Source organism: Melanotaenia boesemani, chromosome 14 (genome assembly GCF_017639745.1).
Source record: "Melanotaenia boesemani isolate fMelBoe1 chromosome 14, fMelBoe1.pri, whole genome shotgun sequence".
Lineage (NCBI taxonomy): Eukaryota > Metazoa > Chordata > Actinopteri > Atheriniformes > Melanotaeniidae > Melanotaenia > Melanotaenia boesemani.
In genome coordinates, this window is record NC_055695.1 from 18,501,792 (window position 1) to 18,525,155 (window position 23,364).

The 23,364-nt window shown below is 37.3% G+C and overlaps 2 protein-coding genes across 7 annotated transcripts; both read left to right on the forward strand.

Moving 5' to 3' along the window:
- Positions 1-1,727: 1,727 nt before the first annotated feature.
- On the forward strand, positions 1,728-13,113 carry nexn (nexilin (F actin binding protein)). Of its 5 annotated transcripts, XM_042006808.1 has the most exons (15): positions 1,730-1,893; positions 3,571-3,982; positions 4,116-4,313; positions 6,444-6,528; positions 6,626-6,774; positions 8,203-8,403; positions 8,511-8,684; positions 8,860-9,048; positions 9,441-9,632; positions 10,095-10,139; positions 10,493-10,687; positions 10,983-11,204; positions 11,467-11,655; positions 11,778-12,141; positions 12,293-13,113. In XM_042006808.1, the coding sequence occupies exons 2-15, from the start codon at positions 3,620-3,622 to the stop codon at positions 12,304-12,306; spliced, it is 2,580 nt and encodes an 859-aa protein (XP_041862742.1). In that variant the 5' UTR covers positions 1,730-1,893; positions 3,571-3,619; the 3' UTR covers positions 12,307-13,113. The 5 variants fall into 5 exon arrangements, with proteins under 5 accessions (XP_041862740.1, XP_041862738.1, XP_041862739.1 ...); XM_042006806.1 differs by having other exon boundaries at positions 1,728-1,913; positions 11,778-13,113; XM_042006804.1 differs by having other exon boundaries at positions 1,728-1,893; positions 11,778-13,113.
- A 1,290-nt stretch (positions 13,114-14,403) lies between these two features.
- Positions 14,404-21,636, forward strand: mindy4 (MINDY lysine 48 deubiquitinase 4). 2 transcript variants are annotated; one of them, XM_042006810.1, is made up of 18 exons: positions 14,404-14,544; positions 14,795-14,914; positions 14,995-15,215; positions 15,298-15,562; positions 15,646-15,878; positions 15,982-16,034; positions 16,119-16,225; positions 16,322-16,438; positions 16,541-16,632; positions 16,834-16,935; positions 17,634-17,697; positions 17,874-17,939; positions 18,037-18,104; positions 18,206-18,269; positions 18,463-18,624; positions 20,609-20,789; positions 20,987-21,065; positions 21,246-21,636. In XM_042006810.1, the coding sequence occupies exons 1-18, from the start codon at positions 14,485-14,487 to the stop codon at positions 21,292-21,294; spliced, it is 2,103 nt and encodes a 700-aa protein (XP_041862744.1). In that variant the 5' UTR covers positions 14,404-14,484; the 3' UTR covers positions 21,295-21,636. The 2 variants fall into 2 exon arrangements, with proteins under 2 accessions (XP_041862744.1, XP_041862745.1); XM_042006811.1 differs by lacking the exons at positions 20,987-21,065; positions 21,246-21,636 and having other exon boundaries at positions 20,613-20,753.
- Positions 21,637-23,364: the final 1,728 nt, after the last annotated feature.

Genomic DNA, 23,364 nt, shown 5'->3' on the forward strand with positions numbered 1-23,364 from the left:
AGTTTCTATTTCCATGTACAGTGAGCTTTGCACTTTCACATTTACATTCAAATGATGAGATTTATCATCACTATGACGGATACTATAAGAATTTTATTGAGCTCTAATACCCAAAAAGGAAAATCTGTTATGTTTTTTATATGTTTATTTATTTATTTGTAAGACTTACTCATAGGTGTCTATGTTGTGTGGCAATGCAAAGTGATTATCTAACTATTTTTGCATGCCAAAATGACAGCAAATTATAGGTTATACTAGACCAGTGGTTCCCAAGCTTTCTCTCAAGGGCCCCCCCTTCTCATCGACAACAATAATGTCAAGCCCCCACCCCCTCCTCTCCTCTCCTCCCCACCCTCACCATCCCACCACCAATTCCACGTACACCACAACCCTTACAATAAAATGTACCGAAAAATAATATTGTTTAGCAGAGAAATAGTCTGGTATTTTTAATTTACTGGCTGCTACTTGTTACTTCGCTTGTAATAAAACAACTCTGCTATTTATGACAGTTCAGTAGTTTATTTCTGAGGTAATCAACGGGCTTTTCTCTGTGTCCAGGATGAGAAGTCCCAAAGCAGTGTTGTAGCATGTTTGGTTTCATAGGGTCAGATGCTCATATTTCTAAGCATTCGACACATTGTGGTCCCTCTTCATTACCCACCATTATCATTAATTGAGGGTTAGATGGTCATGACCAGGGCAAGATATGTATTGTCAAACTTTCTTGTCTTTTTTTGTTGTTGTTGAAATGTCAGTTGTTGATTCATTGTTTGCCCATTGGTACTTTCACAAATTTGTCCATGTTTTGTTAGCAGTACACAAAATATATGTTTCATCTAGACCCCCTAAATATGCCCCCCCTGGGGTCCCGTCCCCCAGTTTGGGTACCACTGTACTAGACAAACAAAGGGCAAGCTGGCATTTCTCTTAGTTGATAAGTCAGGAATCCTGGCTCTGACAGGTCAACAAGCAGATAACAATAATCTCTGTCTGGATTTAGCTTACAAACAGTTGTGTCTATTTTCTATTTTACCCAACTGTTCAGTTAGTTTAAAGTTGAGAAATGCTAATGAATAAAACAAAAATCCATGCTAAGTCCAGACTTAGTACAGCCTCAAATTAACAATATGACACGTTGCACCATGGTAATATATTCAATAAAAAATGAGTCCAAAGTGAGAGGCAGTGTGTTAAAATTAAGTCCATCTGTGATACAGGAGCTTGTAGGATCACAAGCAATACACTAAAGTAATTATTTAATTCACAATCATATAAAAGCCAAATAAATACAGGAACAAAATCTGGAAAATTATAAAAAGAAAAATATTGGAATTAAGTAAAATACTCATAAAAAATAGTTAAAAATAACCAATAAATAAATCATATATAAAAAATAAAATTAATTGATAAATTAATGATATAACTGACAAGTTCATCCTTAACTTAAATCTTGACAACTGCAAACATGGATTCAAACTTATCAAATCTCTACTAAACTAAACGCAACGAGTTTCTTTTGGTCCAGAAAAAAATGCTCAGTGTTTGTGTTAATGAAGAAGAAAACGATTTAACTAGGCCATTATTTATGCAGCTGTGACAAAAGACCAGTACTGGATTGTATGGTGCGGGTGCATGTGCACGCGTAGACGCGCTTGAGGGAGGCAACAGCTGAACCTGCTGCAGGCGCGCGCGGAATGCGGTATCCGGTAGAAAGTAACGATACTTTTATGGAAACGGCTCACCGACACAGAAACTGCAACCAGTAGCCAGTCGGGTTGGTCGCATGTCGCGGGTTGTTTCTCTGGTTTGACTTAAACTTCGTCGAGTCTTTAATTTCTCCAGAGGATTTTCTTTCAAATCTTAATTGGAGGACGATAGCACGGTGAGGAGGTAACTTCTCTTTTTCTTAGGTTAGTAGAGTGGAAGTTGGAAAACCATAAAATAGTCGATTCATGATTAAAATGTAAAAAAAACAGCTGCTTTAAACAAATAAAATCGTAGGATTACGAGCTAAACAAGGAAAAATTCAATAAAATAAAAGTGTTCCCCCATGTCATCAGCCTTTTGTATAGCTGCGCTCGTGGTCACATGTCCAAAATGCCATCAGACATAGCCTACAGACACAGAAAGGTTGAAACTCTAATTGTATTAAATTAGACACTAAAAGGAGTAATGAGTTAACACAAGCATTTCTGTTTAGTCTGCATGCAAAACTGTCATTTATTCAAGATTTTCTGTGCCAGCTGTGGAGAAAAATGGCCAAAACTGAACTTTTTTCCTTAATTTTTTAATATTGTCATATCAAACGAAAACTTTTACGAGTCAAGTTGTATTACAGAGAAGTTGTTTTTTATGTGTAAAAACAAAAAAACAACCCAAAATAACTAGATTATATGATGATTTATGGCTAGAAAATTGTGTTTTTTGTCCAACAATGTACAATGGACGACATATTGTTGCAGGCAGCTTTTGGAAAATGACAGGTGTTGATCCCAGAATTATCAGTCTGTGCCGTCTGTTTCAAGACATCATTCCATTTTACCAGGACTGATGGTGGGCAATTGTGGCGCTAATGTAGCATGAGCAAGCAAAGCTCTCTTAATTTATTTATGAAGTGACTGATTATCTAAAAAAATCAGATGTTTGTACATAAACACAAACAGATACATATGCATACATATGTGAACAAGTTGGAATGAGATTAGTACACCACAAATGTGGTGCATTATGATTTTTAATTTCAGTGGGCTGAATATTCACCATACCTTGTGAGGCCTATAAAATGGTCAGACCTCATGTGTTGGCTGTAGGTCAGACATGGAAATAACAGAGCGTCTGATTAGCAGCATTGTGCCACAATATGATCATCATACCTGAATAGAAATGGAATTTGTGGATGCTGATAAGCAATGACTGTTTTAAGGATGACTAAGTGTCCTCACAGCTCCCTTTCACGCAATTGTCTAGCTCTTAGCCATTTTGTCAAGTGTCTGTGGGGCGACATGAGGGTGCCAGCTTGATCTTTGTCCAACTGCCTATCACTCATCAGAAATAGCCATGATCACATGTTCTAGACCCATAAGTGGTCTATAAATAGGGCTAGCAAGCCTCTGCTGCACTCTTTCTTGACATACTGTGCAGCAAGACAGCTTTCTTTACCTCTAACTTTATTTCAGAAGTTCTTATTAATAAAAACATAATTAAAGCAAGATATATCAAAGTACCTTCAAAACTGAAGGTATAAAGGTATAAATTAATTCAAGTTTTGCAGCAGGAGTTAAATTGTCAGCCATGTTGATTGTTACTGTCACATATCACAAAAAAGCAAAAGCATGACAGAAATCAGTTTATTTAACATATTTCTTTATCTAAAGAATCTTTATTTTCCCATGAGCTGTGCATCAGTCAATCATTTTCTTGGTAGCACATTTTTTAATTTAATGAAATGAAAGTCAGTGTTTACATAATTTAGGCATATTTCTGTTGTTCATTTAGCTTTTTATTGTTTGTAAAACAAATGATCATGAAGAAGATCGTGATTTGAACCATGATTCTTTTGCTTTGCAGATAAATTTATTACAAAATCTGGTTGTCAACTTGTCATCGTGGCACAAACATGACCGAGGTGGCGCAGGTTACGGCCATAGATGCCCATGACTTGGCAGACATTGCGAATGAAAGTGAACACAGCATGAGCGGCGAAGAAGACAAAGAGGATGACATGACACATGAGGAGGATGATGAGACGGTCAGCTATCCAGAGAATAAAAGTGAGAAGATATTGCAGAGTGACGATAAAAAACCTCAACGTGCAAGTGATAAACCAAGCAAGACGGCCCATGTTAACGGTGTGGAGGACAAAGAAAACACAGCAAAGGAGAAAAACAAGTCTGAGGATGTTAATGGTGTTTCACCAGAGAAAAAGGATCCTGAAACAGTTGACACCCAGAATATTTCTGATTTGACAATTAAGAAAGAGGTGAGGTGAAATTATAAAAAGAAAAATACAGAAAATATCTTTAAATTACCAGAGATTATTTAATTCTTATTGGTTAAAACACAAGAAAAGACCATGAAATATCTCTCTTGATTCTGTCACTCTGACACCACAGAAACTGCTCAGATCAAGAAAACCAGTGGCAAGAAGCTACGTGCCGAAGCTGAATAAAGAAAAGGGGGATGTGACCAACAAGTTTGAGGTGATGCAGAAGGCCAGGGAGGAGCGCAGCCGGCAGAGGAATAGGGAGGAACAACAGAAGAGGAAGGACCAGTATGTCAAGGAGAGGGAGTGGAATCGCAAGAAGCAGCAGGTCAAAGACAGATAACCCCGTTAACCCCCGACTGTGATCTGCATGGCATGATGAGGCATGACGGAGGTGACAAAGCTGCCACTTTGAGTGAGGATTCAGTCTTCATACAGTACAGTACAATATCACTCAAATAGTGCTTCAGTCTATTAACCGATTAATCACTTTTATTCAAACTGACTCGTAACTTTGGTTTGTATTTTTTGTACACCAATACTTTTAATTGTATTAATGCATACTAAAGGACTGAGCCACACAGTGGATTCATAATTTGAGTTGTGCAGATGTATGCTCATCAGATTACTACGCTTGCAAATTAACCATACACCCAATATATCAGGCTGTAAGTAACAGGGACTTAACTGCTCTGTGTTTTGGTTAATCAGTCAGCAAACATGATAAACACTGGTTCCGGGATATTTTTACTTCATTGTGTTCACAATCAACAAAGTGCATTTATTCTAATTAAGTATAGAACAAAGAAACGGTAAGTTTTGTCTTTGTCAGAGAATAATTCAGAGGAATTTCTTGAGCTGATGCGTTTTCACTAGTGCTTAAGCTACAGCTCCCGAAATGATGTTCAAAATACTGTGATGTCGTTTGTCAGAGTAAATCTCTGAAAAGAGCCAAGGAGCTTTGATAGGATTTAAATCAGATGAAGAAGGGTGATTTTTTTGCTCATCCTTAAGCATTTGAGATCATTTGTGACCATAAGATGTGAGATAGATCTTCATTTCAATGTGGAAAATATCGCGAAGGAATTCTGTAATGAAATGTATTATTTGGGGTATTTTAAGTGCTTTAACCAAGTAATTTTATTGCATTGCTAAGTAGAATATTTGCAGAGCTAAAATAAATAAGTAATTAAATAAAAATACATAATCAAGACGCCAAATCATAAAGTCAAAAAAAAAAAAAAAAAAAAGTGAAAAACAGCAGTATCAAGGTTGGACTCTAATACGGCTGTTTTAGAGTCTGGTATCTGTCTTCCTGAGGTCTGTGTTAGCTGTTGATAAGCTAGCGGATGTTGTCGTGCTGTCTTCTCTTGATGCAGCTGGTGTGTCTTTTACTGCCACAGGATAACAGGCAATATGAAACTTTAGAACAGTTCCCTGTATATTGGAAAGTGATGGTATGTTTCCCATGCTCATAAAACTGGCCAAGGGTCATTACATGGTGAGTTGAAAAGATTAATTAATTATATCTGTCCACAAAACCTTGTCGAGATCTGTTTTCCCTTTTTTTTTTTTTTTTGGTTAATTGATGATTTATAAGCATCTTAATCTTAGTCAGTGGGGGATTTTGTCCCATCTTCCTTTTGGTCATGTCTCCACACATTTGAAACCTTGCACATCTGGAAAAATTAAATGAACTTCAGGTTTAATTTTCATCCATCCATTTTCTGTTCCGCTAGTCCAATTGAGGTTTGCGGGGAAGCTGGAGCCTATCCCATCAATTAGCAGGCGAGAGGCAGGGTACACCCCAGACAGGTTGCCAGTCCATCACAGTCAATTTTAAGGTTTATTTGTTATTTTTTGTTTGTAAAATATGCATTGAAATGAGCACAAAATGATAAAAAGTCATTTGCCTGGTAATGGTCATTGTCTTTTCGGACATTTTTTATTTTAATCCATTAACTAAACAAAATATTAATAATGGTGGATTTCAGCCAGAAAAGCTATAAAAGGATTCTCAAAACATGTCCATTACATATATATTTATAACAGCAGGCTTCTTAAAAAGCAATCATAGCTTCATTAAGTGAGACAGTTAAGAGTGGGGGAAAGGAAGAGATCAAGAATTCAAGGCTAAACAGCTTGTCTTTGAGATTTACTGTGGTGAAATAAAGGCAGTGATATGGTGTTATGTGAGTGGATTATCAGTGATACTCAGACATAACAACCTTCCTGTACTGTCATGCCATAGCTGGCCAGGCTCGGACACCTACGCTCATCCCCTGTCTGTGCAACAACACAGTGGGCCAATCACAGGCCCACCTGCAGACCACATGACCCTGCTATTAGTAGGGATTAGGTCCATGTTCTTGCTGGGACCAGCATGGCTCCAGAGTGGCAGAAGAGATGATCCCAGCTAAATCTTAACCTCATCACACTCTCCATCTGATCTACACAGATAAAAGAACTACTTGCATCCAGTGATGAGGAAGAGGACGTGAAACCAGCAAAGGTGGAAAAGTCCTACGTCCCCAAAATAACAGGTAGGACACATAAAGGGAGGCAGCTGGTAGAAAAAGATGAGAGATGTGGAGGGAACAGGAGGCTGAAAGCTGATGTCTTGCTTTGTGAAATGCTCAGGTAGTGTGAAGGGGAAGTTTGCAGAAATGGAAAAACAAAGACAAGAGGGGGAAAGGAAGAAGATGGAAGAAGAAAGGAAGAAAAGGGAGGCCCAGGACAACATGGAGAAAGCCAAAATAAAAAAAGAATTGGCTCAGAAAGCTGCTGAGGTCAGTAAACCTGTGGTGAACTGCTTATAAAGTTTCTCATATTTGATTAGGATGTATCTGGATGTTTGGTCCACTGCTGCTGTTACGGTGAGAACGGTGCACTGTCATCTATAATGTTTAATGTAATCCTCAGCTGCCACTAGGATGAGTTATTTTAAGTGGCTTTTGAGATTCGAACAGTTGGCAAAGGCCGGATATAGGTCTGAAACCAACAGTTGCATTGTTGACGTGACCAACCTGTGACCTGAGAAGAAATGGGTCACTTCTGTTACATGTCACTGGATATGCTTTGTTACTTGGTTAGAAAATGACATACACCAAACCGATTTTCTAATTGGAAGAGAACAAACATGACGATGTGAAAGGAGTTTTTATGCTTTATATTGTTTATTGGGAATGGTTATGCAACTATTCTTGGGCCAGATAAGCAATTACAAGCAATTAACTGCTACTTCTGTGCCTTAATTCTACTCTTGTACAGTGTGAGTGGCATTAAAAATGTTGTATGAATGATATTTGAACATCTTGAACAGGATGCTGCTGTTATAGTATTTATTTGGTACTTTGTGTATGAATTTAACCAATTCTGGGCTGATTTATACCTTTAAAAAAGCTAAATAAATTAGTGTAGGCTGCCACTGGAGTTGCAGTCCCGGTAGCTTGGAAACTAAGATGTTATAAAAAAAAAAACATCTTGCAAAAACATGAGATTATTCAATCTGTTGTATGAAGGTTAAATAACACACTTTTTTCTCAGATGACTAAGATTAATAATGAATATTTTTCTCTGGTTATAATTTTTCTGGTTATACATTTTTTTTTTTATCTACAAACAAAACAAAATGTGGTGACATGAAAGAACGTTGCCATCACAATTCACATAAAAAAATCATGGTGAGCACCAATAAAAAACTGAGACAGTATACACAAATTTAATTTTGTGACTATTTCTAAATTAATCATAAGTGCAAACTACAAAGTTACAATTATTTATTGGAAGTTTTTCTCAAGTCTTGTAGCCCATCAAACAGTATGATTAAAACGATGCTGTGAAGCAGCAACTTGCTGATTTAGAAACAACTAGAACGACAGCACTACTGCCAACTGTTTCCCACACCTTCCAGCAACAAAATTAGCTCTAAACTTCCCTTCTGTGACTGAATTAGACTCGGCTATCTTAGACTGATGTCCATACACTGACCCAATGGTGACATTAACCCTGCAGAGTTGCTCCTACCCACACACATGATCTTACTCTGCGTTTAGATGTGAGTTTGCATCATAACTGACCTGAATTAATTTTTATCTCAACCCCTCAATACTGTCACAAGCAAACAAATGAACTATTTAAACCATGATTTACCAGTTTGATCTATTATTTCTGATTTTATTTACTTTGTTATAATTTGATTAATGTTTAATTATTAGGAAGGGGATGACACAATACTGGTACGTGTGGTTCCAGCGAAGGCATCTCGACCTCCAGGCAGAATCAAGATGAACTTTGAGGACATAGAGAAGAACCGAGAGGAGGAGCTGAAGAAGAAGGCAGAAGAGGAGAAGAAGAGACGATACGATGAAAACAGACGTTCTTTCAGGGAGGCCAAGCGACGCTCTATTGTTCAAGAGGTTGCTTTACACAGGAATTCACATAGTACTTGAGACTGTTGAGTCTTTTTTTAACACCCTTTTCATGATGGTGGAGTCTTACACATTCTAATATTAATTTGAATTAGGATGAAGAGGAGAAGCCTTCAGAGAAGACAACAGTAACTCCTGGAAAGCTGAAGCTGACATTTGAGGAACTGGAGAAGGAACGGCAGGAGCAGAGGAAGAAGCAGGCTGAGGAAGAAGCAAAACAACGCTTGTTCGAGGAGAAGAAGGCTTTTGAGCAGGCCAGGTTGGGAATGGTAAGAAACTATATTGTATACAATGAAGAACAGTAAATTCATAAATATCTTTCACAGCATGATGCTAATGAGCCATAAACATCCTTTCATTTACACCACAGAAACTCAAAATGTAGATTCATTAAATGGTGTATTTGAGTGTTTTTGAGGTGACTCAATACGTTTGTCTCAACAGGAAGAAGATGAGGAAGGTACTCAGCCGCTCCAGGAAGACAAAGAGGAATTCCGTCCTGGAAAACTGAGACTGAGCTTTGAAGAGCTAGAAAGGCAAAGGGTGGAAGAAGAGCGCAAGAAAGCAGAGGAGGAGGCCAAGAGACGGATGGAGGAGGAGAGAAAGGCTTTCGCCGAAGCCAGGAAGAGCATGGTTATTATATCCATTAACAGATTCTTTTTTTTAATTACTTTAAAATTGTGGAAAACTATGAAAACTGTCAGTCCTCAGTAAGGTATTGTGGAACTATTCTAGAGGGACTAGCTTGACAGTTTGGTGAATGAAAGTGTTTACCTAAGTGCTATAAGCGGTAGTGATTAATCACCTAAAGACTCATCTATATTCCTCAGAAAAATAATGATATAGAGATAAATCAACAGTCTAATATTCTAAATTTAGCTAACTGGCCGCTATGCATCGGGCAGTACAGTGGTACCACTTTCAATCTCAGTTTTTTGCTACGCAGCAAGAAAGCACAATGTATTTGAAATTTTCCAAACTTTAAATAGATTATTCTAAGTTCAACCTGGTTTGTTTTTCCTCAGCTTGTAGACGAGGATGATGAGGTTCTGATGGCCTTACTGAACCTGGAGGGTAGCAAGCCTGGGAAGATATGCATCAGCTTTGAGGACCTGGAACGACAGAGACAAGAGGAAGAGCAGAAGAAGGCAGAGGAGGAGGCCAAAAGGAGACTTGAAGAAGAAAAAAGGCTCTTCGCAGAGGCCCGCAAGAGCATGGTGAGGCTGGATGACTCAGTGACTAGAAAAGACACCTTGCATGTATTTGGCTGAGCACTAACATGCCAGAGTGTGTTAGAAGTAGTGTTTTTCAGGCTTCAACTTAATTTACATCTCATTATCTGCTCAATTTTCTTTAAAAAAAACTGTAAGAAACATGGATTGTGACAAGATTTTTAACAGCATTAACACACAAGGGCACATAAGCAGTCATACATAAACTATATTAATTATAAATCAATAATAATAATAATATTAATAATAATAAATATAAATATATACCATCTATAATGCAATTATTATTCACTTCACACTAGCACCATTTTAATATTATCATAAATAGTGAGATTTAAAAATTACATTAAGATTTGTTATTTTGTTTATGTGCTACAAATCATTCTGCTTGGCTCAAATGGTACGGCATCTGCATTGCTGTTCCCTTGTCCAAATTATTTCTTTAAGACCCCTGCCCTGGATCAGGAAATGTCTGCATATGGAGATGAAACAGTAAGATATTTTCCATTTCAAATATGCACCATTTTTCAATGGAAAACAAAAAAAAAAGGAAACAACAAATTGTTCATGCAGAATACAAAAAATATGTATTATACATCTGTACAAGGGTACAAAGGTTTAAACCCAGAAATGCAATTGTTTTGTTGTTGATTTTGGGTGCATGTTTCTTTAAATGCACAATAATAAATCACCCTGGTTAGTTGTTTGCTGGTGATACAGTTCCATTTGCTGTTGGGCAGATATTGGACTAAAACGGTATTTAGAGTGTAATTAAGCATAGATATATGCAATTTAATTAACTCCATAACTGTCATGTCTGTTTTTGTGGGTTTGCTTTTATATAGGTGCTGGATGAGGATGAGGGAATGATGAAGAGTGAATCTCAGGAAGCTCTTCATCCTCGAAAACTGGAGATCAACTTTGAGGAGCTGCTGAAAATGAAGGATGAAGCTGAAAGGAGACGCAAGGCAGAGGAGCGCAAAAAGAAACTGGAGCAGGAGAAGCAGGAATTTGAACAACTCAGACAAGAAATGGGTGAGGTCAGTATAAAATTTAAAACAGTGTGTTTTTATTTTGTATTATATTGTTGTACACAGCATAATACATAGAGATTAATTGGAGATTAATTCCTTGTCTTTTTTTTAAACCCAGCACATAAATGTTACAGGGAACCCATTTTTGTCTTTTTTTCAGTGATTTTTCAATTTATTGATTTATTGATAAATTCATTCATTGGTTAAAATAAAATTCAAAATCAAGTGTCCAGACCAAAGTGAAACTCTTTCCTCGAAAAGGTAACAGTTTGTGTTGATTGAATGTTTTCATGTTTTACAGGATGAAGTAAATGAAAGCTCCGATGTTGTAAGCAAAGAATATGAAGAGCTGACAAAGCTCAAGAGAACTGGCTCCATTCAGGCCAAAAACCTCAAGTCCAAGTTTGAGAAGATCAAGCAGCTGACTGAGGAGGAGATTCAGAAAAAGATTGAGATGGAGAGAGAGCGGAGGAAGGCCATTGATGATGAAATTAAACAGAGAGAAGCTGAGAGGATCCTGGAGGTAAGGGTGTCCACATGTCAGACAGGGAGGTAAATTTCCTAATAAGTCCTGATGTGGTGGTTTGTAGTTTAGAAAGAACAGAAAACAATCATTAAAGTGCTGTATGAAAATGTGTGAAGGTGTGAAAGTGGCTGGTAGCATGAAGGAGTGCTTAATAAGACTGAAATTGATGTTTTCATAACTTACTTAAAAGGCCAAATAAAAAAAAGTAAAAAATGATTATTATCATTATTATTTTACATGTAACCGGTTTGTTTTTCAGGAGGAAGAAGAAGGAGAAACAACTCCTTCAAAAGCTGAGGAGTCACCGTTCAAGCAGAAGGTGGACATGCGAGCTCGATTTGAACAAATGGCTAAAGCCAGAGAGGAAGAAGAGCGGAAGAGGATAGAGGAGCAGAAGCTACAGAGAATGCAGTTTGAACAGCAGGAGATTGATGCTGCCCTGCAAAAAGTAAACCCTTCATTTTTCAGATTTATGCAAGATCAGTTCAAATGCATGAGAGCACAGTAAGAGTGTGGTAGGAGGTTGCTTTGAATTAGGCAATGATTTGTAATTGCTTCATCTGTTTACAGAAGAAGGAGGATGATGGGGAGGACGAGGCTGGCGTCATCAATGGCTCTGCAGCTTATGAAGATGATGAAGATCATGCCAGGTCAGGGGCTCCGTGGTTTAAAAAGCCCCTTAAAAATCAGTCAGTGGTGGATTCTGAGCCTGTTCGGTTTACAGTTAAGATCACCGGGGAGCCAAAGCCAGAGGTGACCTGGTGGTTTGAGGGAGAGATGCTCCAAGACTGTGAGGACTATCAGTATATAGAAAGAGGAGAGACATACTGCCTCTACCTGCCAGAGACCTTCCCAGAGGACGAGGGAGAGTACATGTGCAAGGCTGTGAACAGCCGAGGCACAGCAGCAAGTACTTGCATCCTCACAATAGAAAGTAAGACCACTTTGGTGTGATGGCATGCCTGCATGATGCCTGTTATCTGGAACTCATCTCTCTTAATGAAGTGGATCGCATGCTCCTCTTTGATATGAGCTCAGGCTGAAAAGCAAATATGGATAACAACTCATCTGTTTCTTTTTTGCAGCTTATGACTACTGATGCCCTCCATGTTCTGGAGATTTTCCTGCTGTTTTTCACTCCTTTTGTAAAACTTCATCCCTGGTATTGTCAAACAGCAAAGGGAAGAGCAATATGCTTGGCATTCCTAAGGGAGGGATACATAGCACATGCACACACAAACAAAAAACTTTAAAATGTTGTTTACGCAATACTCAATCATAAAGCAGTTCTCCCTGCTAGGATGTTGGATGATACATGTGCCAAAACAGATATGACTCTTGTTCACAAGCTAATGGTTGCATTAAATTTCAAAATCTTTACTAAAAGTCCCTAAAATATTTGTAATAAAACAATTTCAAGTGTTTTGGTGCTGTTTGTAAATATAACACTTCACGGTCCATGAATGGCAAATATATAGCTTAAGGTATTCTAATACTGTAGGTAAAACCTTACATATCAAATGTGCATTGATGTGAATAACATAGAAATACAAATCAAATTAATAGAACATGTTACATCTTGCTTAAGAGTTCAATCACAGCTCAACATAAATTGTGTTTTGTAGTTTCTTGTGATACTTCCCTGTTATATTGATAGATATACCAGTGGTCACTTATTTTAGGGTCTGCCAGCCACATGTTACAGGAATGAAACTCATGTGTACATCCTGATTTTTATTTTGCAGCATCCAAAACAAATTAATGTTGATTTACCATGCATCCATTTTTTTCTGTTTGAATTGTCATTTTTTGGTTGTCCAGAACAACCATTTATTGTTTGATAATGAAAACAAAGTAGAGTAGTATGAATATTTGTCATTTATTATAAATAGAATACAAGTTTTAATAAAATGAACCAAAATAATAGTATTGTGATGTTCTTTGTTCTTGCACTGAAAAACTGAAACTTGCATGACCGGTGCCTCTAATAGAGTATAACAATAATTATGTGTATCCATCCATTCTCTGCACCTTTAATCACTGGAGTGCTGACACAGCGACAACCATTCACATATGGTAAGTTTTGACTGACTCAACAGATAACCTAACTTATATGTCTTCAGAAGCGTAAAATGGTAAAAGAACTGAACTTATACAGCACTTTTCTAGTCTTTTTTAATCACTCAAAGTGGTTTCACATTACAAGTCACATTCACCCATTCATGCAGTACTTCCTGGGAATTATCTAGGGAGTGCCACCTATCACAATCATTCACACCAATGAACACATCAGAGACAATGTGGGGTTTAGTGTCTTGTCGAACATGCAAACTCCACATCCTGGGCAGCTCTAGGTTAGACCTTTAGGGGTGCTCAGGCCCTGATAAGAATGTGACTTGTAAGCAATTTCCTCCAAATTACACATTTCACTGGATAAGAAATTATTTTCCATCTATAGTTGAATTTACAGCAATATCATTGGAGAGGCTATAGAAGAACTTCTTTACACTGGTAACCAAATGGGTTAGACTCCCTCTGGTGTCAAAACAAACTAAGTTTTCTCAAAATAACGAGACTATTAAGGTGGGCTCAAAAGTAAGTGCTACTGTGACAGCTGGGGGGTGGGGGATCACGGTGTATATGTGTCATTCTGTAAATGATTTATGGATATACAGATTACAATTTCAGCCTCTGCCAGACTTGATAAAGTAAAATTGGATGTATTGATCAGTGATGGACGTTCCTCCACCTGACGTCAGCTTGCATCCTTTGCTGACTTAACTGTACTGAAGCATCCCAGTACAGATCAGCTCTGGACTTTGCCTGCTCTCTAGCTATAGGTGGGTTTTTTCCCGGCTTCTTTCCATAGTCCAAATACATGCACGTTAGACTAACTTGAGTCTCGGAGCGAGAGCGGGTCTGATTTGTGTTAGTTCTGTAATAAGTTGTTCCCCAGGCCAGCTGAGAAACATAATGGACTAGGAACAGCTCAAGCCCCATCGCGACCCTGCATTTGAATAATGCGTCATCTCGAGAAAACAACGAGATAAATTATCCCGTTAACACGAGAAAACGGTGTAATAAAAATAAATAAATACATTTAAAAAGACGCCCGGTCACTCTCGGCTTCCGTAAAACCCCGCTATCTTTTTTTTTTAAACAAATAACTGTACTACTCGTCTAGCCTCGTTCAGCTAGCGGCGTTGGTACGGGCAGCATATGTCGCTCGGCTTGGCCTCTTTGTGGTTATTTTTTTGCAGCTGGATGTGTTGCCATCATGGTCGCTTCGGTCGAAGAGGTTTCTTCGTCCCTTGTACGAGAATATCTGAGCCGAAAGGTGAGACTGCTAACACCGAGTGAGCAAGGCTAAATACAAACCAATAGCCAGCTAGCTCCAGTTAGCTTCCTTTCAGCTACATAGTTTATAAACACAAACATCAAACCAGTTTTCCCAGTTACAAATGTTAGAATTTGTGGTTGTATGTATTACTTCTCAACTCACAACGGCAAAATTGGAAGACTTTTTGGTTTCTGTCTAGTCACAGAATACAAGATATAACAGTAAACCTGTTGGGATTGATGCACAGGGTCTAAAGAGGACTATTGCCTGTATGGATGAGGAGCATCCACGCACAGAGGCCAGTATCAATAACAGATCACAACTGAGGGAGATACTCAATATAGAAGATCTCTACAGGACCAATAAAGTAAGTATTAACAGCCAAATTGTTGCTCCTGTGCTAATAGATAACAAAAAAGTAAGCATCTGACATCTCTTATATTGCAGGTTCACAATTCCCCGTTCAACACGTTACTGGAAATCATTGTGAAACATCATATTGAACAGCTAAAGAGTTATAAGATCACCAGAAATGAAAGTGGTGTTTTGCAGAGCACTCAAACTGTCAGCTCAGCGGATTCTCCTGCAGGAACACCACCAGAGACGAATGACATGAAAGCAGATGAAATCGCACCAGCTTTTGTGCATAGTAAACACACTAAAATTAGGTATGTTGCATGCAGAATTTTAAAACTCAATTTTGTACACATTTTTACAGTTGGTTCAAACTCATTAGATTTTCTTTCACAGACCTGAAATACAAGGGGGATGCCCCTCTCAGCCTACATATATGTCACTATTGTCTGAGGATGACAGGCTGTCTAGTTATGATCAAACAAATGTCTTGGCTTATAACTCAGATAGCCCAAAAGGTCAGCCACTGATGGCTTTTCTTGATGACAATGCAAGTTTTGGCCAAAGAAAGACAAATAAAAACATTTTCACCACTGAGGCTACCCAAAGGAGCAGAAGTACCCGCATTAGACGAGGCATGATGGCTGGACCAGTGCCACAGGTACTCTGTACTGAGCTCCTGATGCTTAAAAAATTCTTTATTTCACATTTTTTCACATTCTTTAATTATGATTTTCTTTTTAGGAATCTAACAAAAAAAGACACAGTCGAAAGGCTGAAGTTTCCCAGCCACTTCTCAGAAAAGAAGAGGAAAACAAAAGGTCTCAGGAGAGACGTTTGTTAACTGGCATACATCAAAAAAGCTTAGAAAGCAGTCTAACAGGTGTCCGCTTAGCTGACTGTAGAGGAGGGAAACAGGAGTTGCTGAATCTTCCAGGGGGAATACAGAGCGAGAACAGCGATGGAAAAACAAAAAAGTAAATGGCTTTAAGTTGTTATATATAAGAGGTGAGAACATAATGATTTTATTGCATATAAAGTGTGTCCATAACTTATCATACATTATGTTTTGTTTCTTAGAGTAAAAACCAAGCCAAATCTGTCTGATTTGGATATGTCAGAATTGGTGTTGGGTGAGTCCTGCAGAAAATAGAAGAAAGCCTGAATCACTAACTTATTTGACTGCTTGATGCTGATGCATATTAATACATTTTCAGATGACATTGATGATGATGATGTGCAAGATTTTTCCAAAGTATCTCTCCAGAGGACTGTTGCAGAGCGTCAGTACACAGGCCGACCGATAGACCAACGCACTGCCACGGTGCGTTAGTTATTCAGAAGTTTCAGGAGAAAGTTTCTGTGACTGGCTTTGATATTCATTTTGTTTGGCTTGTTTTCTGTTTTGGATTTTCCCTAGGAGTTGAAAGCAGTTCTTCTTGGTTCCAGCCTAAATGACTTCAGTGCCGAATGGAGGAATCAAGGTTTCACGTTCTCAGAGATACATGACCTCAGTTATGGAATTGTGCAGAGAAAGGTCATTTTAACCTTGCTATCTTATATTTATGTAGCATATTGATTCTCCTGTTATTTGCTGAGCTGTTCTCTTTTGCTTCAAAATTTTGTATTTGTCCTTTAGGGTGGTCCTTGTGGCGTCCTGGCATCCATTCAAGCATTTGTTCTAAAGAAACTGCTGTTTGAAAACAGAGAAAACAGAAATACTAGTCTTCAGTGAGTTTGCTTCCGTTTCACTCACATTATTACCCTTTCTGTACCATTTTCCAGTTACTGGAATGCTTTTTACAGCCATTAATTCACATCAAGGAGCACTTTGTAGCAACTCTTGAAGCAGTGATGTTTGCTTTTTGTTATTAAATGTGATATAACCCTAGAGAACCTGCCTATAACTTTTATATGCCACTTTGTTCCCAGGAGGTTAAGACCTTCCAGCGCTACTAGAAGACAGTGTCTTGTTTTAGCTATGGTTGAAATCTTGTGGAGGGCTGGCGAGGAAAAACAGGCCACAGTCGCAATGTAAGATAACACCCTAATCGTCTTGTTTAATTTGTATATGTGGAAGCTGGATTCCTACAAAATCCACATTTCAAAAGATTCTATCCTGCAGCCTGCAAGTTATGCATTTGTAGTCATGGTACATGTTTTTGGATAAGTCAGCTTCACATACTAGCAGCTTCAGGTAAAGAAGTACATGCAGCTCCAGCAAAAGTTAGAACAGAATTTGGGAGGATTTGTTTTCCCTTTTAAAACAGAAAGAGTTTATTTATACTCCCTCCACTCCATTGATTGTTGACGTTAACACATAATAGGCAGTTATAAACGGATTGCTTATCCAGTCACCTAATCAGTGTTTTTTGTGTCTGGTCTTTTCCAAACAGTATACAACAAGAACTTCCCAGATGGTTCTTTGTAACCATCTGGTGTGATGTCCAGTTACCTAGTTCACTGCATTCAGGGTTTTTTTCCAAGCACACATAACCGTTTTATTGTCAAGTGCATGGCGAAAACCTTGTTTAGGAGTAATGAACGTCAGGGTGGCTCAGTGTGTCAGTTTAATATGAGCAGCCTTCATCGAACTGGGCTAATGTCCCCACCAGTTGTCAGACCTGTTAATCATAAAAGCGGCTGATTAATCTGCTTTGTTAGGTGGGACTTTTATTTAAACTGTTTTCATGATTTGGTTTTCATTTCATTTTATGTTTTTATAAAAATAGAAATTCGGGGAAAAGCCATTTCCAACCAAGCAATCACTTCAGACCTGAAGGAGTGCTGGAAAAGGTACGAACATGGATTTATCACACAGCTGCTGAAATCCAATACATTAGCATTTGTATTTATTGGTTTTACTGTTACTTTATGAGGTACAACAATCAACAGGTTAATTTCTTCAGCTCTTAACTGCTGGTTCTTGTTGGCTGTGAGTTGTACCGTATGACACGTCTGCTTGATTCCAGATAATGTACTTCACAGTGGATAACGTCAAAGATCTGCAGTTCATTCTGGAGCAGCACATTGAGCAGGTAGGAGAATCATCATCAGCATTCTCAGTGTGATCGTTACCTGTCCGATGTGCAAGCACTGGCCTTTTGTTATGATTTTTTTCCCTTCATTCCACAGTTTGAATCGGGGATGTTGGGATGTATTCTGCTGACGATATCTGCTGTTCTGTCTCGATCCATTGAAAAGTAAAGGCAACTTTTTTACACTCCCCTAAACAAGATGAACAGTAGGAATTATTTTGAGCGAGAAAGTGTAGCAGCTATCTTGTCTTTTTGTCTGTTCGTAGAGTAAGAGAAGACATGGATGTACCTTCTACCACTCTCATCGGTGCCCATGGCTACTGTACTCAGGTTTAAACAATGTCTTTGAATTACAGCTAAATGTTTCAACAATATGATGTGTACAAGAGGAATATATTGATGTTACAATAACAGGTTTCTTTTAAGTTGAACAAGCAAACAAAAGAGTGATCAGCATTATTTACCATCAGACCTTTATGCAAAAATAAAAAAAAGTTTTCTTGTCTGATTTTGTGTTCACCAGGAGTTGGTCAACCTGCTGCTCTGTGGCAGAGCAGCTTCTAACGTTTTTGACAATGACATGGACTTGGACTCCGGCAACGGCAACATGACGCTCCTTAAAGGAGTTAAAGGCCTCTGTGATGTTGGTCTGCTGTCCTTGTTTGAACATTATAACATCTGTAAGGTGAGCGATATGACTTGTTGACTCTGTGCACATCTGCTATGTTAATGGTTTACACCCCAGCAAAATTTGGGGTTTGAATGACTGTCACAAACACATACACTGCCTTTAAATGTTTACTTGAAAGTACTGCACTTTCATGAGAAAGGGTGATTTAAGAGAATGTAAAGGCTCCTTTGTAATCTGAAGACACAACATGGAAACTGATATTTAACCAGTTCAAATGACTGGTTTTTAAGTAGACAGATTTATGAGGAATATGTTGAAGAAAATCTTAAGACTCTTGTCTGGAAATAATAACATCTTTTGTTGAATGTTTCTAATGTTTTGCCCTCAAGCTTTAATTGTACTTGAACTGGATAGATTTGGTATTTATACTAAAAAATGCAGTAAAACCTGCACTGACTCAGAGAAGTAGGGTGTAAAGCTTACTTAGAGTAGATCTAAAGTGTTTGTTTTATTAGATCTCCATTAGCTGCTGACCTTTCAGAGCAGCTACTCTTCATGGGGTCTTGCCAAACTAAATTACAACATAATCATTAAATAAAATACATAAACAAGACAAGTAACATTGCAAACAGCAGAATGGCATTAATACTCCACATATCCTCCCTTTTAACCAAGGAATTATATCATCCCATCACACTCAAAATAATGTTTAGAAAAAAAACACATCACTAGCTCACCCCTAACAGTCAATGTTAAACTTGCTGAGTAATCAGAAATCATTTTAGCTTCTTCTTAAAGCTTACCCTGTTATTATCTAAAACCAAAAACTCTGGGAATGCCACCATTGTTCTGTTAGTCATTGTCTTCTGTTCTAAGTTGGTTCTATATGTGAGCAACAGAAAACGGCCTGCTGACGTCTGCCTGGTGAAATGATTGTGTGTCTGAAAAAAGGACAATCTTCTTTACAATATTTCTGGTGTATTAGTCATACCTACTTGTTTTGATTAGACATATCAATAATTATGGCATCCTACGTTCTACACTTATGCCAGGACAGATGGTGATTCATTTGATCTGACTATCTACAATAACCCCTAATAATATCACCTCAGTTACTTGTCCTGTCACTCTATCACCCATAGTTAAGCATAGTTTAGGATCTTCTCTTTATGAGCAATACACTTTGTTTTTTTTCTTTTTCAGAACTAATTTGTTTCTCATCATCCATTTCTTTGACTCAATTTCTTATTAAAAGTCCTCGTTAATTCAGCAGGTGTATGTGCTGATTGTATAAATTGTGAGTCTTCGACATACATTGCAATGGTGGCAATGTAATGGTTTTACATGCATGTTGATATACTGAATTTACCTCATTTTTCCAAATGTAATCTTCAATTTGTTTATATATTATTTGCTCCATTATTGTACTAATAGCAGCTAATTTTTTTCTAACATTTTTATCTGAAAATGATTCTTTGTTATTCTTTGGTAAAGGAATCATTTTAGTTACTTTCCATTCAAAAAACACAAACACATGTTTTTAAACTTAAATGAATAATGTGAGCAACAAGCAAAGCAGTTAGATCGGCTCCAGGTTTCAATAACTTCTTATCTAAGTTGTCAACACCTGAAGGTTTTTCTTTGCTTGTTTCGATCAATTTCAATATTTACTTGAAATTAGCATCAGTACTTTCAAAAGTAAATTTACACAACTTGTTTCACGTTATTTTATCTTTGATCAGTTTGCTAAATAATCCATTATCTTCATCATCATGGTTCAACCTATGTCGCATGACTTAAATTTTGTTGCTAAAGTAACTACTGGAATAATGATCTATTTTACTTGACTTAATAGGAATAAGATGTGTTTCTTTGAATTCTATGAAATTGCAATGACAAAAAAAAGTTTAAAGTTTTGTAAAAAATGTAAATTTTTCCCTTACTCTGAGTAAGGATTTCAAAAATCATACAGTATGATTGACATAAATCTTAGATGCTAACATGCTGCTCTGCTGTACTTTAATTTCCTCTAACCAAGGTAGGAGCTTACCTGAAGACTCCCTCTTATCCAGTCTGGGTGGTGTGCAGCGAGAGTCATTTCAGCGTGCTGTTTGGCCTGCAGAGGGAGCTGTTGACCAACGAGGACAAAGACCAGGAGTTTGACCTCTATTATTATGATGGATTGGCCAACCAACAGGAGGAGATCCGCCTGACCATCTGTATGTAGTTTTACTTAATCCAGTCATTTTTGTTTAGGGGTGCAGCCACTCAATCACAGAATGTTTCTGCTTTCTTTTTTAGATTGTTTTATTTGTTATAATTAACTCAAAAACAAACTCAGTGTAAATTATGTGAATCCTTTAAGTTTTTTTATGTGCATGGGTCCTTGAAATAAATATGCTAATTATCTTTTCAGCTATTGGGAATTTGTCCAAGAGCTTTCAGAAAGTTGATACTGATCTCATTCCTCCACTGGAGCTTTGTATCCGGACAAGGTAAGAACCTTGTGCTTTTTCAAATGCACAGACATTGTCACATGTGCAAAGTAATGTCTGCTCAATCTAAAAACAGACAACAAAATATATAGTACTGCTCATCTGAAAGTATAGGAATGTTGGATAGGTAGAACCAGTCTGTCCTAAATAAACATAAGCAGCATTTTGTTTGTTTTTCAGGTGGAAAGACGCATTTGTCAACTGGAATAACACGGAGCCTCTTCTCTGATTACAAAGTCATGGAGGATATGTTAACTATCACCAGGAGATGTTTTGTTTTTGGTATGTTTAAGTGTTTGTCATGTTATGATTAGCTCTAATATTAATATTGCCTTAATTTTCTCTTCAGCTGAGACACTGTTGGATAAATGTGGCATCTAGAAAGGTTTTGAACCTCCCTGGGAAATGCACTATTAGAGCTTATCTGCTGCTATTATCAATTATACTATAGCAAATACAATTAATTTAATCAATTAAGTTAAATCTATTAATTAAGCATGAGTTTGTTTTTTTTTGCAAAATATTTGTAATCACAAATAACTGGTTGGAGACTCATACAGTCTACTGGCAGCATGAAAAATATGACTATAAATTTTCACCTCTGTGGCTTTTTTACCATTTGCCTGTTTTAACAAAAAGTTATCACAAGTTAAGGTTCATGTTTGTACTTGATTATTATTTCTATTGTTAGATATTGTAAAAGTATGTGATTTTTAATAAAGACGTCAAAAGATAACATGTTTTGCCCAATATTTTCACATTATGTCTTAACATTTTCCACTTACTTGAAGAGAAAGCCTTTAAGTGTACACATTTTTAAAACCTGTTGATTTGTTGCTTCAGCTGTAATTCACTATTGTAAAGAGACTAATTGTAACTGAATGTCTAGTTGCCTACAAAATGTCTTGATAAATTTTCACTGTGGTCAGACCTCTAATATGGAGTAATAAATCATGGCTGTTTCTTGTGTGTTTCTCTTAAGATTTTCTTTTCCCATGTGACTCTCTAAACTCTTGAACTTCAGGTGTGATGCAAAATATTGCTCCAGCGAGTAAAAAGGCTGTGATATCATGTTTATACATAGTAATTATGAAGAATAATACAACTAAATTATCCCCTAACCAAATAAAAGAATAAAAATCTTCATCTTTGAGTCTGTATTGTGTTTAAACTGTCAATATTTAGTCATTTTTGTTATCATTACACTGGTATTGATTGTTTACAAAGGACCTACATAACTGAGAATTGCTAATTTTATGTTTAGAAAATGAATATATATATATATGGACAGTGCACAGATAACATTTATCTGCTTTTGTCTTGGTTGACACTAACTAAACTAAAGATGTTGGGCCTTGAGGATCTTTGCAGTCTAGTTGGTCTTATTTGTATTGTAAATGCATTTCTTACTAGACTTGAAATTCATTTTTAATACATAAATTCAACTTTTAGGAAACTTTTTTTTTTTACTACAGGTCATAACAGTTTACTTGCAGGATTTAGTGTCACACTACAGCTTTATAATGACAATGAACAATTTATTGAATGTAGATGTGGCACAAATTATTCAACAGACCTACAGTATATAAATCAGCCTAGTGATAAAGAAAACTTTGTGTCCTGCTTGTGCTTCTGATTCCTTTACTATTACCTAATTTGATAATTGAAGATTTATGTAACTCATGCAAATGTCCTCAATTTAAAGAACAAACTTGAAAATTAATTTGATCCTATGCCACATGTCAGGAAATGAAAACATTCCAATGAAGGATGTCTTGCTGGTGTTTGATGCGCTCTGTGTTAGCATTGACAAGCATCACAGCACACAGTGTGGGGCATGCAGAGGGGGTGGCAGGGATATAGTGCCAACACCTCCAGCATCAAGGGCTCAAAGATACTGCAGCTGGCACACAGTCAAGAGTTGCAATAGCTCATTTCTCTCAAACATTCTGTAGTGTCGACAAAGAGTCCACGATGAGTTTTGCAGGTATAGGATGAGGTCAGCCCACATCCTAAACCTCTTGACAACAGCACCTACTTAAAGAACAGAAGCTATTTTACTTTATTTACTCTACCAAAGTCCCACAGAATACTATTTCCATTTTGGTATGGTGGAAAAGCCGGAGCTCAATATGATAACAATCCTTTCATCTCTCAGTTGTCAAATCCTTTATTGAGGCTGTACTATCTGAATGTATATTATTGGTGACTCATGGAGGATTTGTGCATTCTACAAAAGACATAGGAAGAGAAATGAATTAATCATGAGACATGGAGTGAATCAATGAACCCTCTCTGA

Bases quoted from the DNA above. Each gene is read 5' to 3' on its own strand.
- nexn (XM_042006806.1), top strand. From the start codon at position 3,620: ATGACCGAGGTGGCGCAGGTTACGGCCATAGATGCCCATGACTTGGCA. The intron at 8,685-8,859 runs GTAAGAAACTAT...TTGTCTCAACAG, and splicing joins AGCAGGCCAGGTTGGGAATG to GAAGAAGATGAGGAAGGTAC. The intron at 9,633-10,094 runs GTGAGGCTGGAT...TATTTCTTTAAG, and splicing joins CAGAGGCCCGCAAGAGCATG to ACCCCTGCCCTGGATCAGGA.
- mindy4 (XM_042006810.1), top strand. From the start codon at position 14,485: ATGGTCGCTTCGGTCGAAGAGGTTTCTTCGTCCCTTGTACGAGAATAT. The intron at 15,563-15,645 runs GTACTCTGTACT...TTTTCTTTTTAG, and splicing joins TGGCTGGACCAGTGCCACAG to GAATCTAACAAAAAAAGACA. The intron at 20,790-20,986 runs GTATGTAGTTTT...TTATCTTTTCAG, and splicing joins GGAGATCCGCCTGACCATCT to CTATTGGGAATTTGTCCAAG.